The sequence below is a fragment of the Anomaloglossus baeobatrachus genome, chromosome 1, assembly GCF_048569485.1.
Source record: "Anomaloglossus baeobatrachus isolate aAnoBae1 chromosome 1, aAnoBae1.hap1, whole genome shotgun sequence".
Lineage (NCBI taxonomy): Eukaryota > Metazoa > Chordata > Amphibia > Anura > Aromobatidae > Anomaloglossus > Anomaloglossus baeobatrachus.
The window spans coordinates 560,708,748-560,726,142 of record NC_134353.1 but is presented as its reverse complement, the minus strand read 5'-3'; the positions used below and the strand labels follow the sequence as shown (position 1 = coordinate 560,726,142).

The 17,395-nt window shown below is 46.9% G+C and overlaps 1 protein-coding gene across 1 annotated transcript in view; it reads right to left on the bottom strand.

Annotated features, from left to right (window-relative positions):
* ZDHHC21 (zDHHC palmitoyltransferase 21) overlaps window positions 1-17,080 on the bottom strand; it is a 59,332-nt gene extending 42,252 nt beyond the window's left edge. Inside the window, exons 1-2 of the mRNA XM_075339582.1 lie at window positions 16,910-17,080; window positions 3,061-3,260 (exon numbers count right to left, since the gene is read on the bottom strand). Of these exons, the coding sequence (XP_075195697.1) occupies window positions 3,061-3,214 (154 nt within the window). The 5' untranslated portion in view covers window positions 3,215-3,260; window positions 16,910-17,080. The remainder of the gene's footprint in view (window positions 1-3,060; window positions 3,261-16,909) is intronic.
* Window positions 17,081-17,395: the final 315 nt, after the last annotated feature.

Below are 17,395 nucleotides of genomic sequence, written 5' to 3'. Positions count from 1 at the left end.
CCACTCCAAAAAAAGGTACATGCTGCGTTAATTCCACCCGACTGTCAGTCATTTCATGACTGATCAGTCGCATAGAGCATGCAACGCAGGGCCATCAGTCACAATCCGTCGTTAATACAAGTCTATGGGGAAAAAAACTGAAGCTCTGCAGGATTCAGTTGTTTCTCAAAACGACGGATTGTGACTGATGCAAAACAACGGAAGTGTGAACTTAGCTTAAATGCTAGAGGATGTTTGGAAGTCAGCACTTGAGTCAACAGAGTACTGGTGATTTATGCACCTCAGCACTCAGCAACCCCGCTCTATTACTTTACGTGACCCAAGTTACTTTGTGGCTGAGTTGCTGTGATTTCTAGACACATCCACTTTTCCAAAACCCAAGTCAAAGATGATAGTAGAATCCTATCAAAGGAAGTACAGTTTAAACCAGGTATCTCAAACACGCGGCCCGCGGGCGGCCCCTCAGGGTAGTTCGTGGGGCCCCCAGGTCCGTGCTCCTGTTCACTATCACAGCAGGTGAAGGAGCCACAGCCACTGTCTGCACTTTGTCAGATGAATGTGTTGCTGGCGCTCCGCTCTCGCGCCGGCAATACAATCATCTCACATAAATCACTGACAGTAACACTGCACCGGCCGCGATAGTGAACAGGGGCACGGGTCTGGGGGCCGCACGAAGCAGAGATGAGGCAGCGGAGGGAGCGCGGGAATGGTGTGTGTGTGTGTGTGTGTGTGTGTGTGTGTGTGTGTGTGTGTGTGTGTGTGTGTGTGTGTGTGACGTTAACCCCTTAGTGAGCTATGACGAACTGGGTACGTTATGGCTCCCTGGTACTTAAGGACCCATGACGTACCCAGTACGTCATGGCGAAATCGCAGCCCCGTTGGCTACGATCGCTGCAAATAGTACCTTAGATTCGGGGAGGATGGGACCTCAAGAGGGGTGGTGTCTCCTCCCCGGACCTACGGAGGCTGTGATTGGCTGAGTGGCGTTCGTCAGCCAATCACAGCCACTAATGTTTCAGCCATTAAAAATCGCTGAAACATTGAAATCCAGCCAAGATCAGTGCAGCTGTAGCCCTGATCATTGGCTGGAGCTGGATGACCTGTGTTTCACCCGCCCCCAGCTCTGATTGGAGAGACCGGCCTTGTGACCGATCTCTCCAATCACTGTGGATCTGGGGCCGCAGACCACTCCCCTCAGCTTCACTCTGGCGTCTGTGGAAGGTGAGGAGAGCTGCTGACCCATTTACTACAGGATGGGGACAAAGTGCGCACATTACTATGGGATAGGGACAAGGCTCGGGACATTACTATAGGATGGGGACATTATAAGGATGGGCACAATACTATTGGATGGGGCCATTATTACTATAGTATGGGGACATTACTATATGATAGGGACTAGGATGGGCACATTACTATAGAATGGGGACAAGGTGGGCACATGACTATAGGATGGGGACTAGGATGGGCACAGTACTATAGAAGGGGGACATTACTACAGGATGGAGACAAGGTGGGCACATTACTGTAGTATAGGGACATTACTACAAGGGGACAAGGATGGGAAACATTACAATAGAATAGGGATAATGCTGGGGACATTACTATAGGGTGGTGACAAGGTTGGCACATTACTATAGTACGGGGACATTGCTACAAGGGGACAAGGATGGGGAACATTACTATAAGATGGGGGACAAGGATGGACATTACTATAGATTGGGGACATTACTATAGGATGGGAACAAGGATGAACACATTACTACAAAATGGGGACAAGGATGGGGAACATTACTTTAGGATGGGGACAAGGATGAGCACATTACTGTGGGATGGGGACTAGGATGGGGTACAATACTACAAGGGGACAAGGATGGGCACATTACTGTGGGATGGGGCACAATACTACAAGGGGACAAGGATGGGCACATTACAATAATATGGGGAACATTACTAAAGGGGGCTTTACACGCTACGATATCGCTAATGCGGAGTCGTTGGGGTCACGGAATTTGTGATGCACATCCGGCCGCATTAGCAATGTTGTTGCGTGTGACACCGATGAGCGATTTTGCATCGTCGCAAAATAGCTCATCGGTAACATGGGGGTCCATTCTCAATTATCGTTACTGCAGCAGTAACGAAGTTGTTCCTCGTTCCTGCGGCAGCACACATCGCTCCGTGTGACACCGCAGGAATGAGGAACCTCTCCTTACCGGCCTCCCGGCCGCTATGCGGAAGGAAGGAGGTGGACGGGATGTTACGTCCCGCTCATCTCCGCCCCTCCGCTTCTATTGGGCGGCCGCTCAGTGACATCGCTGTGACGCCGCACGGACCGTCCCCTTGGAAAGGAGGCGGTTCGCCGGTCACAGCGACGTCGCCGGGCAGGTAAATATGTGTGACGGGTCTGGGCGATGTTGTGCGGCACGGGCAGCGATTTGCCCGTGTCGCACAACAGAGGGGGCGGGTACCCACGCTAGCGATATCGGGACCGATATCGCTGCGTGTAAAGCGGCCTTTAAAGATGTTTGTCAAAATTTCTATATAGTGCTAATTGTAAGACTATTAGTAACAAGAAAGGAATAAAATGTAAAAAAAAAAAAAAAAAAAAGGTTTATATTTAAACAAAGAATGTGCACGTTTGCTATAATGAACAAGTGAAAATGTTCAAAATCAGTGATCCCGAGGTGTGTAAAAAAAAATAAAATATATATGGTACCAATAAAAAGGTCAGTTTGTCCTGCAAAGAATGCGGCCCCCCAAATTATTTTTTTTCCTCTGTGCGGCCCATACACCCAGCCGAGTTTGAGTCCCCTGGTTTAAACTGTCTATGCTACAATGGTAGAATCCTATTACCAGCTCAAACTCAGTGATCTCATTAAAAGGAATGTTTAATGAAAGTAGACTACATTGCTATTACTTTCCTTTTTATATCTGTAGTGATGAGACTGAAAGAAAATACTGAACTGAATGATTAAGAGGTGTGTCCCAATCCTTTTGTCCACATAGTGTATTTTCACAATAAACTTCTGGAGCAAAAACATAGAAAAAGTAACCTACCCCAAATGGCAGCAGCAGTTACATGTCCTTCTTCGAAGCGCGGAAAGAGGATAAGTTTTGGAATAAACAGTGTGTTGTAGAGCCATATGAAAAATATAACCCCGACACAGCACCATCCCTGCGGGTCAACAACAAAATGTAAAGGCAGCCCCATCGTTCATAGTTTGATCTCTTCCTGTAGAAAATCCGTAACCGCCAGTCTGTAAAAATAAAAGGGATTTTAAGCTATACGTAGTGTACTGTGAGGGGAAAAAAAAAAAAAATGATAAAAAGTGAATTATGGAAATTTAGTTACAATGTTGTAAAAAGGCTTATGGCTTATCAGATGAACTAGCTGTGGGGAATTGTGGAACTGGACATTCTGGAAGCTCTGCTGAGAGGGATATAGTTCCTCAACAGCACCAATATCAAATTATAGGGAGAATTTATCGCTGTCAATCAGTGTCTCTCCTCTGCTCCAAACATTCCACATAAAGGGCCCTAATTGGTTGCAAAGGTGCTAAAAAAACTAAAATGAGGGTCTGACATTCCAAGGCTTCCCGCACCCCAATATAATCTATTCACAAAAAACAGCCGTACCAAAATAGCAACAGGGTGAATATAGACAAAATAACGTCTACATACCAGAAAACCCTGTTGAAAAATAACTTTTAAGAGATATATCTAAAATTAGAGCCCACAAAAAAAGACACATATAAGTTAGAGTTGTGTAAATATAGTAAGGTACCTAAATACGGTAGGTCAGGGGGTCGTCGCACAATATTACGTAAAAAATATCAGTACAACAGGTTAGGAAATTAACAATCTTTCTCAACCAAGTAAGCCCATCCCTGTAATGTCAGTGCACAATAAACATACAAATTTCAAAATTGAGAGGGGTGATACCACTTTCATCAAGAGGACTAATAAATTTATATACCCATCAATGGAGGGTATGACACCGTAAATATTTTGGGCTCCCCCATTCACCGTCGGGAAGCCCTAAAGAGACCCTTCTCAGACTAAAGCACCTACCACTGGACATATGACAAATTCATGATACTTATCTAATTGGTCGAGTCCATGATGTAACAGGGCAACCAATCCTAAACCATCCCGACGCGTTTCTCCCAAGCGATGGATACACCTGGGTTCATCAGGGGACATTTACCACAGGGGTCCCAGATCCAGAGACTCCCAAAAGAAGGCTGTGCCCAGGTCTGAGGAGGATACCTGAAGCATCCCAACTTCAAACTGAAGTAGTGCGCCTGACCGAAACTCCGGGGTCATGCGGATTGAGCCTAATCCGGCGGCGATGGCGTCGGAGAGGTGAGTGATCATCCTCTGACGCTGCAAATTCATTAGCATGATAGCACACCCACAGGGGCGTGGTAACATGCTAATGGGGCCAACTAGCAAGGGAAGCAACGGCCTTGGGACTAGTCGCTGCGCTCATTAACAGACGAGATCTTTAGAAATACATTTTCTAAAGATCTCTTTATTTATGCTAGTGTATATAGGGACGGTTAGGCAGGGATTAGCAATATGCACCCAGAACTGCTCATGGTTCTGGATGCTTATTGCACCTCACAGGTTCACTTTAAAGGGAATCTGTGATTAGATTTTTGCCAACAAATCTGACAGCAGCATAATGTAAGGGCAGAGCACTTTTGCTGTGATCAGTCAAGTTCAGGCATGATTCTTTTTAGAGCTTAAGTTTCGCCCCCCAGCATTGTAATTGATTACACCACAGGTTCTTCATCATTTCTCTGCTGAGCACCACCAATTACGGTCTCATGATGGTGAAATAAGCACAGGTCATTCACAACCACTTCTCTCCTGCTGATTACCACAGGACCATCAGAATCATGTCTCTGCTGAGCTGCACCAATAGTCACGTTTGTGACATCAGCATCGGACCTGTGCTGAGGTCACGATCATGTGAATATAATAAGCGGAGCTCAACAGAGAACTGAAGTTGAAAAAACCTGTGGTAATCAGCAGAAAAGAAGTGGTTTTGCAGGAGATGTGATGATGTCATGATCATGAGACCGTAATGGTCAGAGCTCAGCAGAGAAGTTATATTGAAGAACCTGTGGTGTAAAAATTACAATGCTGGGGGCGTGACTAAGTTAAGAAAATAATCAGCCCTGAACTTGACTGTTTCCTGCAAAAGTGCCTCCTCTATGACTGAATCCTAAGGTATTTACTGAGTTGACCAAAGCATATAGTTTTTTTTGTTTTTTTTTTTTTAAGATAAATACATGGATTTTTTATTTTATTTTTTAAGCCATTCTAGTGATTCATATTGCATCATTTAAAATACATTGGGGGCGGTTTAACATAAAATAAAATGACATGACCGGTTCCCTTTAATGGAAATGAAGCTACATGGAGAAAATGAAAGGGTTGTCCACTACTAACCAAACCCATTCTCAAACACCATGTTTTTCCCCCAGTAATATAACACTTATACTTACCTCCAGTGTCGGTGTCATTCCAGCAATGTCAGCACTCACAAAGTTACGTCAAGCGAGCCCAGAGTCCAGTGAGCGCTGGCTTCACTATGCCTGCCTTTTAGACGAATTGAACATCAAGAGCAAATCAGAGCTGCAGCTGGCCCCTTTCACTTCCTCTCGATGTTAGATACGTCCTAAGGCTACTTTCACACATCCGGTTTGAGCACTGCGGCTCAATCCGGCTGTGAAAACTATGCAACGGATGCGGCGAAAACACCGCATCCTTTGCATAAGTTTTTACATGCGGCCCGTCCGTTTTTTTCCAGTTGCGGCATACTACTGAGCATGCGCAGTGGAAAAAACCGCATGCGGCAAGCGGATGCGGTTTTTTCCTCATCGCGCCGCATCCGGCCTCCATAGGTATGCATTGAAAAATGTGTCGCAGCGGCCGGATGCGGCGCGATGCGGTGTTTTTTGCCGGAGCAAAAAACGTTGCAGGGAACGTTCGATCTGGCTGCGGCATCGGCTAAATCTGCCGCATGCGGCAAAAACCAGACCGAACGCAAGCCCCTGCGGCACAATACGGCACTAATGTAAGTGTATGCAAAAAAAAACGCAACCGGCGTTACAAAAGCCGGTTGCGTTTTTTCTGCAGAACGCCGTATTGTGCCGCAGAGCAAAAATCCGGATGTGTGAAAGTAGCCATAATGTGAGCCTTGAAACGGCGAGCACTGACAATGCTTGAATGGCACCAGCACTGGTGGCGAGTTTAAACATTATTTTAACAATAGCAAAAATGGTGATTGAGAAGGGGTTGTCTGAGTAGTGGACTACATGTTTATGTTATGGACACTTATTCATTAAGGCAGGCATTGTTCACACGTGACTTGCTGAGGTGGGCGTGCTGGACTCTGAGGCGCCTGACTAATTAACAGGCATTCCGATACAAATTTTACTACAATCAGGGCCTAGAGTAAAGGCCCAGTCACACACAACGACTTACCAGCGATCCCGAAAACGACGCGACCTGATAGAGATCGCAGGTAAGTCGCTGGGAGGTCGCAGGTGAGATGTCACACAGTCAGATCTTACCAGCGATGCAGGAACAATACAGGTCGCAGTAGCGACCTGTATAACGATCTCAGCAGTCACTGTGACCCTGTCACACAGTGTCAAACACAGCGATGTGTCCTGCCCAGCAGGACATCACCTTTGAAGAAAATGGCCTGGACCATTCTGCAACGACTAGAGATCTCACAGCAGGGGCCTGATCGCTGGTAGATGTCACACATAATGAGATCGCTAACGGGGGTCGCTACTGCGTCACCAAAACGGTGACTCAGCTGCGATCTCGCTAGCGATCTCGTTATGTGTGACGGTACCTTAAGACTCGTGGCATAAGACTGCATGCTCACGATCAGGGTTCACAGCGTTTTGGACACAGTGTGTTTTTGCTGCGTCCATAATGCTGCGTTGTACAGTACAAACCTAGTGGATGGGATTTATAGAAATGCCATGTCTACCGTGCTTGTTTTTCCCGCTGCGAAAACTGACCTGCAGTGCAGCTTCCCGAGCCGCAGCATGTCAATTCTTTCCTGCGGAGACACAAGTGTTCTGCACAGGGAGAACAAAGTGAGACCGCAACTGCCCAAGCTGGGATAGTGGGTACGAGCAGCTGCAGTCTCTTGCAGAGGAGACTCGCGGCCCCACAGGTCAGGACCTGCCATGTCCAGGACGCAGCGGGTCCAGATTGTGTGCACATACCCTAAGGCCCACTGCAGCTCATCATGAATTTGATGAGTGTCACTAAATCCCATTGCACCTGCAGGCCATCCCTGCTCCACCTATTTTGCAAAGCTGGCTGAAATTGGAGTGAAAACACCAAAAGTTGTAACATTTTTTCAAAGCTCCATGACTAAAGTTGAGCGGACGGCCAATAATCCGGGGCCGGCGGATCAGTGGCGGATTGAAAAAAGTCCGATCCGATCCGGAATTCGATAAGCCCAGCATACTGTCACAGCCCCCGTGCACTCTCACAACCTGAGGGGGCGTTTCAACATCCACTGCCAGACGGTGGCCGGGGAACACACACCACAGCACACTGTCAGAGGATAGGAGGCATGTCATCCTGCACGGACGGCCTGTAGGCGGGGAGCGGCGATTACCCGATCACCGCAGCAACCTATCACAGACTGGGGGCGTGTCAGCCTGCACGGACGGCCTGTGGGCGGGCAGCGGCGATGACCCGTTCACCGCAGCAACCTATCACAGGCTGGGGGTGTGTCAGCCTGCACGGACGGCCTGTGGGCGGGGAGCGGCGATGACCCGATCACCGCAGCAGACTCACAGGCTGGGGGCGTGTCAGCCTGCACGGACGGACGCTGGGAGGAGAAAACAAAGAAAGAAGTGTCATAGCATGCACAGCAGAGGAAGCGCGACACGGAAGAAGTATATCGCCATGACGAGTGTCGGTAAGTATGAAACGCTCATTTATTTACTGGTTTTTTTTTATGTTTTAGGAATTGCCGAATCCGGATCGTGCACCCGGAATCCCGGGTCTGGGTCGTCCCCGGAGATAGCACTGAAACCGCACGGATCCGGACTTTTACAGTCCGGGTCCGCTCAGCACTATCCATGACCTTTTAAAGCATTTTACACCAATCTCTTTGTATCAGAGGTGGAGAGCAGGAAAATGAATAATGTCACTATAGTGTGAGCAAGTCCATTATCACTCACTGCTCTGCACACACACGATAAAGGCTGTCAATCAATGTGCCAGAGAGTGATTACAGCTGTGCTCACAGTATAGTGAGTAGTGACCAGGGCTGTGGAGTCGGTAAGCCAAACCTTCGACTCCGACTCCTCAAATTCTCTTGCTCCGGCTCCGACTCCGACTCCGACTCCGACTCCGACTCCGACTCCGACTCCGACTCCGACTCCGACTCCGACTCCGACTCCGACTCCGACTCCGACTCCGACTCCGACTCCGACTCCTACATATATTGCTTAGTTAGGTGAAAAATTTATTGTAGTACATGAATATGTGTATGTGAACATCAGACATTTAATAATTTTTATGATACGATAATCAAGATATTTGGATAGAACATAAAATATATTTATTGGAATACAACTTTAGAACACAAAAAACTGTAATAAATTGTAAATATGTAATACACTATGTAATATACAGTAGATTACATATATATCTTGTGTGTGTATATACACTGTGTGTGTATATATATATATATATATATATATTACATATTTACAATTCATTAGTTTTTTGTGTTCTAAAGTTGTATTCCAATAAATATTTTATGTTCTATCCAAATATCTTGATTATTGTATCATAAAAACAATTAAATGTCTGATGTTCACATTGTACTACAATAAATTTTTCACTTAAATATAAGCATTATACTAAATGTTATTATTTAGTAAAATATTCAGCACATTCTGCATTGCACTCCTGTCCCCAATTTATTATATATTTTAGGAGTCGGAGTCGGTGCATTTTATACCGACTCCGACTCCGACTCCACCAAAATGAGCTCCGACTCCGACTCCGACTCCACGACTCCGACTCCGACTCCACAGCCCTGGTAGTGACATTACTCATTCCCTTGCACCATCTCTCACAGGGAGATTAAAATTTACATTTTCGCACTGTAGTGAGTGCTTCAGTACATAGTTACACAGGATTTAAAAAGAATGTTCACTACGTCAACATTGATGGTCTTTCCTTAGGATAGGTCATTAATGTCTGGTTGGCCAGGTTCCAACACCCTGCACACCGCTGGATTTCACAAGTTCCCATTTTCTTCATTATTAAGCGACCAAATAGTGAACAGAGTTAAGTTTAGCTTATAAATTTAAACACAATAGCCAGGTTCATGAGGGCCCCTTATAAAATTATTTTATGACCACACAAGGAATTTCTGGTTAGTTGAACCGGCAAGGTTTAGTGAGCAGCAAAACCAGCTAGGACTCACTAGCAAGGCATCACCAGCAGTTCCTTCAAGAAAAGCTTATTTTTTCTATTCTAATGTCTTTGACATTTATGTTTCGTAATTAGGAATAAATTACCGTATTTTTCGGATTATAAGACGCACTTTTCCTCCCAAAAATTTGGGAGGAAAATGAGGGGTGCGTCTTAAAATCCGAATATAGCCTACTGGTCAGGCTGTCTGTGTGGACGACCGGGTGTGTGTGGGCGACCGGGTGCCTGTGGCTGCGTGCGTGCGGCAGGGTGCCTGTGTGCCAGCTGCCTGTCGGTGCCGGCTGCCTCTCTGTCCCGGTGGCCAGCTGCTTCTCTGTGCGGGTGGGCGGGCGGCCTGTTGGCTGCCACCCTGTGCGTGCGCAGATGGAGCTCTTGGATGAGATCTCCATCTATGCACGCGCCGCACCGGGAGTCCGCGCGTACACAGATGGAGCCCTTGGATGAGAACTCCATCTGTGCATGCGCCATCACTTGAACAGGGACTGCGGACACAATGGGACACACCGCACCGGCCTGCTCCACCACTGAGCCATCGCCGCCGCTGCCACCACTGAGCTATCACCGCAGCTGACACTAACGACCACCGCTACCAGCACAACCTCTGCCTCCTTTGACCCGCTTCACCACCACTGCTTCCCCCCTCTGGTAAGACAACACCAGAGTATAAGACGGACACCATTTTTTTTTTTTTTACTTTTTTTTTTATCTCTAAATTTGGGGTGCGTCTTATAATCCGGTGCATCTTGTAAAACGAAAAATACTGCCAGACTCAACCATTTACAGTGCTACTCCCATAGTAGGAATATAATGCAGAAGAGGGAAGCATTACACTGGCTTTCTTGAAGGCTATGCTAAACATTTAACATTGGGCTGTCATCATGGAAGTCAAAAGTACTGCAAAAGCCATACAACTGCTGACTGATACAAAAACATTACATTTCTTAAAGGGAACCTATCAACATGAAAATGAAATCTAATCTGCAGGCACCAGGTTATAGAGCAGAAGAAGCTAAACAGAACGATATATAGTTTTAAGAGAAAAGATTTAGTATAAATCACGTTTATCATTTAAACCATGGCTATTTCTGGGATTTTCAGCCCAGTGGGTGGTCCTAGCAGTGAGTGACTGCTATCTTTGTATGCTCACTTATACCAAGAAATGATGTCCCACAAAAACAGAGGATTAAAGTTTAAACAATTAAAACAGGTCATATAGAATCTGTTCTCCCAAAAATGTATATTGTCATCAATGTGCTTAGCTTCCCCTGTTCTAACATGGTACCTGCAGATTGGATTGCATTTTCATAGTGACAAGTTCCCTTTAAATATCTAGAAACAACAATTTAGGTATTCGAGTAACTCAAGGTAGGGTAGGGGGAAATGAAAATCAACTTCCTATTAGCAATATGACCAGAATATATGCAAATTCTGAGGGCTGAATTACATTCTCTTACTTCCTGAATGACTAAATAATGCACATATTTCACCGATATAATTAAAAGGCGTTTTCCTGGAATCTAAAAAAATAGAAATAGGAAAATTCAGTTATGAATAAGTTCCAATCATTTTGTAATCACTACAGTGCATTAAAGCAATTTTATTTTTCTTCACGGAGAGAATCCCTTAAACTTTGTAGACTATATATTACAAAAGGTTTAAAGTGCTTTTTGGTATACTTCAGCTACGTTCACACAATGAGCTTTTAATGTTGCAGAATGTCTGCACTTTTTATACATATTAGGTTACTTGTGTTTAATTACATGCATCTAATGCAAATCCATGGGGAAAATTAACACAAAATTCAGCACACTCGCAAGAGAAATTGTCATGCTGAGGATTGGATGTGTGATGCCCTGGACCCCAGGGGTCACAGGTAATAACATCTACCACATCCACACACACCCCCATCCCCTGTGAAGTCACACACGTCACCCGAAAGGGAGACCTGATGCCTCCCTCAGGGCGAGTAGAGCACACCAGGTGGGCGGAGTCAGGCGGAAAGACAAGCCCACCGAGGAGACTACTGTCCTGGGGCAGGAAGTTCAAGGAGTAGAGTAGTTTTGGAGTTGACAGTGAGTGGTAGAGGAGCAGCTGTCAGGGACCCGGGTAGGAGCCTGGGCCCCTTAGAGAACGTCAGGCAGGCAGACGGTGGTGGCCGTCTGCAGGAGTACCGGTACAGCAACCGGCGGAACCATACGGACCGGGCCTGGGTTGGAGCCCGCCGGTCCCGAACCGGGGAGTCAACCATGTACCGGAGCACCAACAGGAGGGTACTCAGACCCCGTCCTAGCTTAGAAGCCACTGAGTATAGGCAAATTGACTGATTGCTGGCCGGACCTCACGGGTTCATCCACAACCAAAGTCCCGAAAGAAGGCAAAAGCCCACCGAGACCGGGTGAGCACCACCGCCAAGGGCCAAACACCCGACGGGCCAGCGCCTGCGGGCAACCGAGGGCTCCTCCGGCAGCTCAACGTCGGGGAGCGGGCTACCACTGCTTTAGGCAGGGGGCCGAAACACAAACATCCAGAGGTGCATGGGAAAAGGGGCCACCATCAACCCTACAGGGGACATCAGCAGCCGGCCGCGGGGACCGACCACTACCGAACTTTGGTTTACCAGTGACTCTGAGTGTGAATCAATCGCGAGAACACCAGTGCTATCCGGGCACGACGCTACACCGCAGCACGGCGCCCTGCACCCCGACGACAACATCACCCCTTCCAGTCCCCCACCGGGACCCCGGGACACACCGCCCCTACCCACAGAGGGGCTAACATCTCAGCTGCGGCCGCAACACCGATCCCGGACGAACCCGCCATCACTCCAGCCGCAGCGGTGGTGCATCCCCCATCACCATGACCCATGGGTGGCGTCACGACCCGTTACACAACCACCACCCCCCCACCGCCTTTCCTTAACAAGAGCGACGTGGCCCCCGGTCCGGAGGGGCTCGTGCCACCGAGAACCCGAGCCCGGACCTCGAGCGGCTCGGCCCGAGCAAGCGGAGGAAGCGGCCGGGCCCCTCTCAGGGCGGTACAGATTCAAGCACCGCAGGTCACTTTGCACTGAGTGAAAAAGCAGCACAATGGGCATGAGATTTCTATAAATCCCATTTACAGTAGAATTGCAAGACGCTGCGTTTTTGGTGTAGCAAAAATACACAGTGTAAGGCCCAAGACACACGGCGAGAAAAACGGTGCGAGTGGAGTGCAATTAAAAAAAAAACGCATTCCACTCGGACCAATATTAGCCTGTGTCAGCACCCATGAGTGATTATTTTCTCAGCCCTAATCGGACTGTCGATTGTAATGCGATCATTGCTTCTCTCTAACCCATTCAAGTCAATAGGGTTAGAGAAAAATCGCACTGCACTCACGGTGCACTGGTGTACTGCGAGTGCAGGGCAAGAATGGCAATAGCAGGCTACGGAGGAGAAAGGGTGATAAATCCCTTCCTCCCCTCCTCAGTGCTGGCCCTTCCCTCCTCAGTGCCGGACCGCCACCCGCAGCGGAGGTCCGCTCGCACGATCGGACCTCAATCGCAGGCACACTCGCATGACACTCGGCTCGGCTGTACTGCCAGCGTGAGCCGAGTGTCATGCGAGGGGATCGCAGTAATCCCTGTGTGGCCCCAGCCTTAAAAACTCACTAAATGCTCATTGTGGGCATGCAACCATATAGTCTAATCATGTCCTGCACTACAACGCTCAAAATGTCTAGCTCTAGCGTATCACGGGAATGAGGGGTGTGGGCCAGGCACCTTCAATGGCGCTGTCAGAGATTCACAGCGGCATTTAAGAGATTAACAGCAGCAATCAGAGCTTACTTTGAGATTAGGTCTGATCGTTGCGGTTAAAGGGAAGCTGTCAGCTGATGCATGCTGGCCGAACCACAGGCAGCATGTATCAGACACTGGATGTGTAATTTCAGTCAGATCTGTTGACTCTGAAGCACTGTGGGGTTTCAGAGAAAAACATACTTTAAAAGTCGCCAGGGACTGAGCTGACTAGTCAGACAGGAATGTCATAACAGCTTCTCTCCAGATGCTCCATTTGAGCGACAGGTTTCTCCCTGTGTACATGTATAGGGAAAGATTTGGCACTCCAGGGAAGTGTTTGTGGAAAAGCTTCTGGGGACCTACCTGCCCAAATAGTCTCATGTGCAGCTAGGACCCCAGCAGCTTTTAAGCATGTTTTCTCTGAAACGCTGTAGCCTTTCTAGTCAAACATAACATTCCTGACAGCTCATACAGCCAGTGTTTTGCACATGGCTCGAGCAGCATGTATCAGTGTATCAGCTGACAGGTGCCATTAAAGACAGGTGCCGATATTACAAAGCCAGCATCTGAGGACATTATATGGGATCATCTCTGGACCCTACTCCATGCATCCGCACCCGATAGGTGGCTTACATGTATGGCAGATGTTGGGAATGTGGGAAAATTATTTTCTCAACATTATAAATGGTTAAAACGGCAAAGCTTTTGCAAAAAAAAAAAAAAACCAAGTACGGTAATTCCTTTGTCAATAAATATTTTCACTGTAGTCAAACATGGAGGTGGAGGAATTTTTAATTTCATCGTTGACTTCTTGTTGCCTAAGTTACCGGCTACATCTACCCATCAGTGGTGGCCAGTCTCCTAGGCAAGGAGAGCAGTACTTCCATACTCTTTCCAATTGAGCTTGTAAGAGCTGCTCTTAAGCTGGTCGGATTGCTAAGGGACATTAAAACTAGCGTAGTAATCCTGCATCAGGAACTAAATGTCTCCGCTGCACATTCCATCATTTGGATGAAAATGGAGGTGTATGCAGCTTTATTCTTGCCAAAACAAGAAACTGGTAGAGACTACCAATGAGGTCTATCGTGTGGAAAGAATGTCGGTCATGTGACAGATCCGTAACTGCATTGTGGTTTAAATTTATAACAGAGACTGACGGAACGATACCTCAGATTATATATATATATATATATATATATATATATATATATATATATATATATATATATATATATACACAAATTGTCCTGTTCAACAAACTATGTATCAACTTTCTTTCAGCTATTGAAGCCTACGTACATGTAACTTGGTAACAAGCGTGTTTTCGCTCCGATCTGCATATATTTATACTGTGTACATTGTTTCAGTGAGATCTGGTCGGACAGGATTTACATGCTTTCCATCCATCTTTCCATCATTGTGGCATCACCAAACAAAAGTGGCTCCATGAACAGATGGTGATGTATGGGAAGCCAGTATAGATTTTTACTGAATTACAACAGCACATGCCATGTTTAACTAATTAGTGGAGAAGTGAAGAGAACAATATGAGCAAAGGGCATCTGCTTTAGTAGTACATGCACTAGTGCAAAGAAGTATTCCTAAGCCAAATTCACACTAGCAAATTTCAAGGCCTATATAAGGACATCAATGCCTTTGACGCTGGGTGTATGCACCCTGGCTTCAAAGATGTTAATTGCCCATGATCGAACTTCGTACGGCTCTCCGGTCATGCGCACTACTCAGAAGCCAGGTGTATGTGTCCTGGTTTCAGAGAGGAGTACTGCACATGATCAGAAGTGTGGACGACTGCCGATCATGGGCAGTGAACATCTTTGAAGCCAGGGTGCGTACATGCGGCGTCAGAGAGGTTAGATGCTAAAGGGAACAAAGTCACATGCATCCGTGGCTTTGTGTCGCATTGCCATGCCGCTGGGCATTGTAAAATATATGACACCCACAGTGGTGTGCTAACATGCTAACAAGTGGGCCAACAAGACAGGGAACTACCGCTCCTGCGACAGCCCTCATTAGCATATCATAAACGATCTTTAGAAATACTTTTTCTAAAGATCTGTTTATGTATGCGAATAAATGCTGGGACTGTTAGGCATGGGTTCTGGGTGCACTTGGGACCTGACAGGTTCCCTGTAAACACATATCCACAGTATACGACCTATTCTCACCTTTGAAACTGCAAACATTCTTGCTGTTGCTCTTATTTATTCTTGGTTGGACTATGTCAACTCTACTGATTGGACTCCCTCTTACCAAACTTTCTCCTCTACAATCCGTCCTGAATGCAGCAGCCAGTGTCATTTTTGTCCAATCCCTTTACCGATGCCTCTACCTTGTGCCTGACACTGGCTGCGCATCTATTACACTCAGTGTTTCTCAACTCCAATCCTCAAGACCCACCAACAGATCATGTTTTAAGGTTTTCGTCAATATTAGACAGGGAATAATTCCATCACCTGTTCAACATTAATGAAAGCCTGAAAACCTGATTGAGGAAAACCTGAAAACATGATCTGTTGATGGGTCTTGAGGATTGGAGTTGAGAAAGACTGCCGGGTTACAGGATACAATACAAACTTCTCTCTTTCACCCACAGAGCTCTTCAGAGTTCTGCGCCGCCCTACATCTCCTCTGTCATCTATGTCTATCATCCTACCCATGCACTAGATTTTGCAACTCATCTAAGACTAAGAACCTTCATAATCCAAACCTTGCATCGCTATCTTCAAGACTTCTCTCGTGCTGCACCAGTGTTCTGGAAAGCACTACCTCAAATGTTCCTACTACAGTATCTACTTTCCATGTCTTCAAGCATGCTCTAGAATCACGTCTTTAGACAGGACTATCACTAACCTAACGTTCCATGGTTCCCTCATAATCTGCTCCCTCCAATTTATCATGCTCCACATTCTCCATGCACACGATAACTGCACTTGACAGATCCTGGATGATGACCGAATCATACAGCTTTAGAAGAACACCCTTATTTATTAGAACGATGGCCGGACCAAAGATCACAAGCACATTCCTCCTATCGTGTTCCCCTATCTCCTTATACATTGGAAGGTCACCACTCTTCCTATACCTGGTGACTTATATGTTTCTTTATATTATCTGTACATGTCTCCGCTTAATTGTACAGTGTTGCAGAATATGTTGGCGCTATATAAAATGTATTATAGAACACGTCAACAAATGTTGCTGTCACGCCTCAGGGAAGTATGGCAGATAGTTTCTCTGATGACACCTAATCCCATACACAAGGCTTTCTATAGCGGGGATGTATGAGGAAGTAGTGCCTGGGATGGACAGGGTAGAAGAAAGCATTGTCCTTCACTTTTTCCTATGTTTTTACCTGAACTCTCATCTGGGCCATACCATTGTAGCAGAGGTAGATACAGATACCCACTGACCTGTTTAATGCTAAGGAATTGTTTACACTTTGGTTGCCCACTGTCTATATTGTCAATGGGCTACAGACCTACAAAGGGGGGGTAACACTGCTACCTGAGCCCTGCAGCTGTCATACAATGTGCTTAGAGGAAGTTCGGCACCCTCCGGGCAGAGGTGCCACATGTCTCCACGGAGCATACACTCACAGCGTCACCTCACCTCACACAGCGAGCAGGGACTAGGAGACCCCGTGTATCGGCTGCCTCACATCTGCCCGCTCTATGCTCCCGCCTGCAGTCACCGGCTCGGCTTCTCGTTCTGTTCCGCCCTCAGCTTCCTGTTCCTGCTGCACACAGCGTGCACCGCCCCACACCGACCACAACAACACAGGGACAGGCAGCATGGCTTCCTCTTCCTGCTCACTGCTCCAATAACAGCGCTTGCTGATTCAGGGCGTACGCTTCTCTATGGAGATAGTGTCACCATGACTGGACGCCAGTCTGAGGCGTCTTCCAACGCTTCCCAGCAGTGTGGTGCGGAGGTCATGGCTGCTGGCTACCTGCTGGGTGGCTACATGCCACGCTAGAGTATAATATTCTGACGATGCTGAAGTTGGTTTCTTAGGTACTTTCACACTTGCGTTATTTTCCTTCCGTTACAATCCGCCCTTTTGGGAAACAGCGGAATCCGTTAACGGATTCCGCT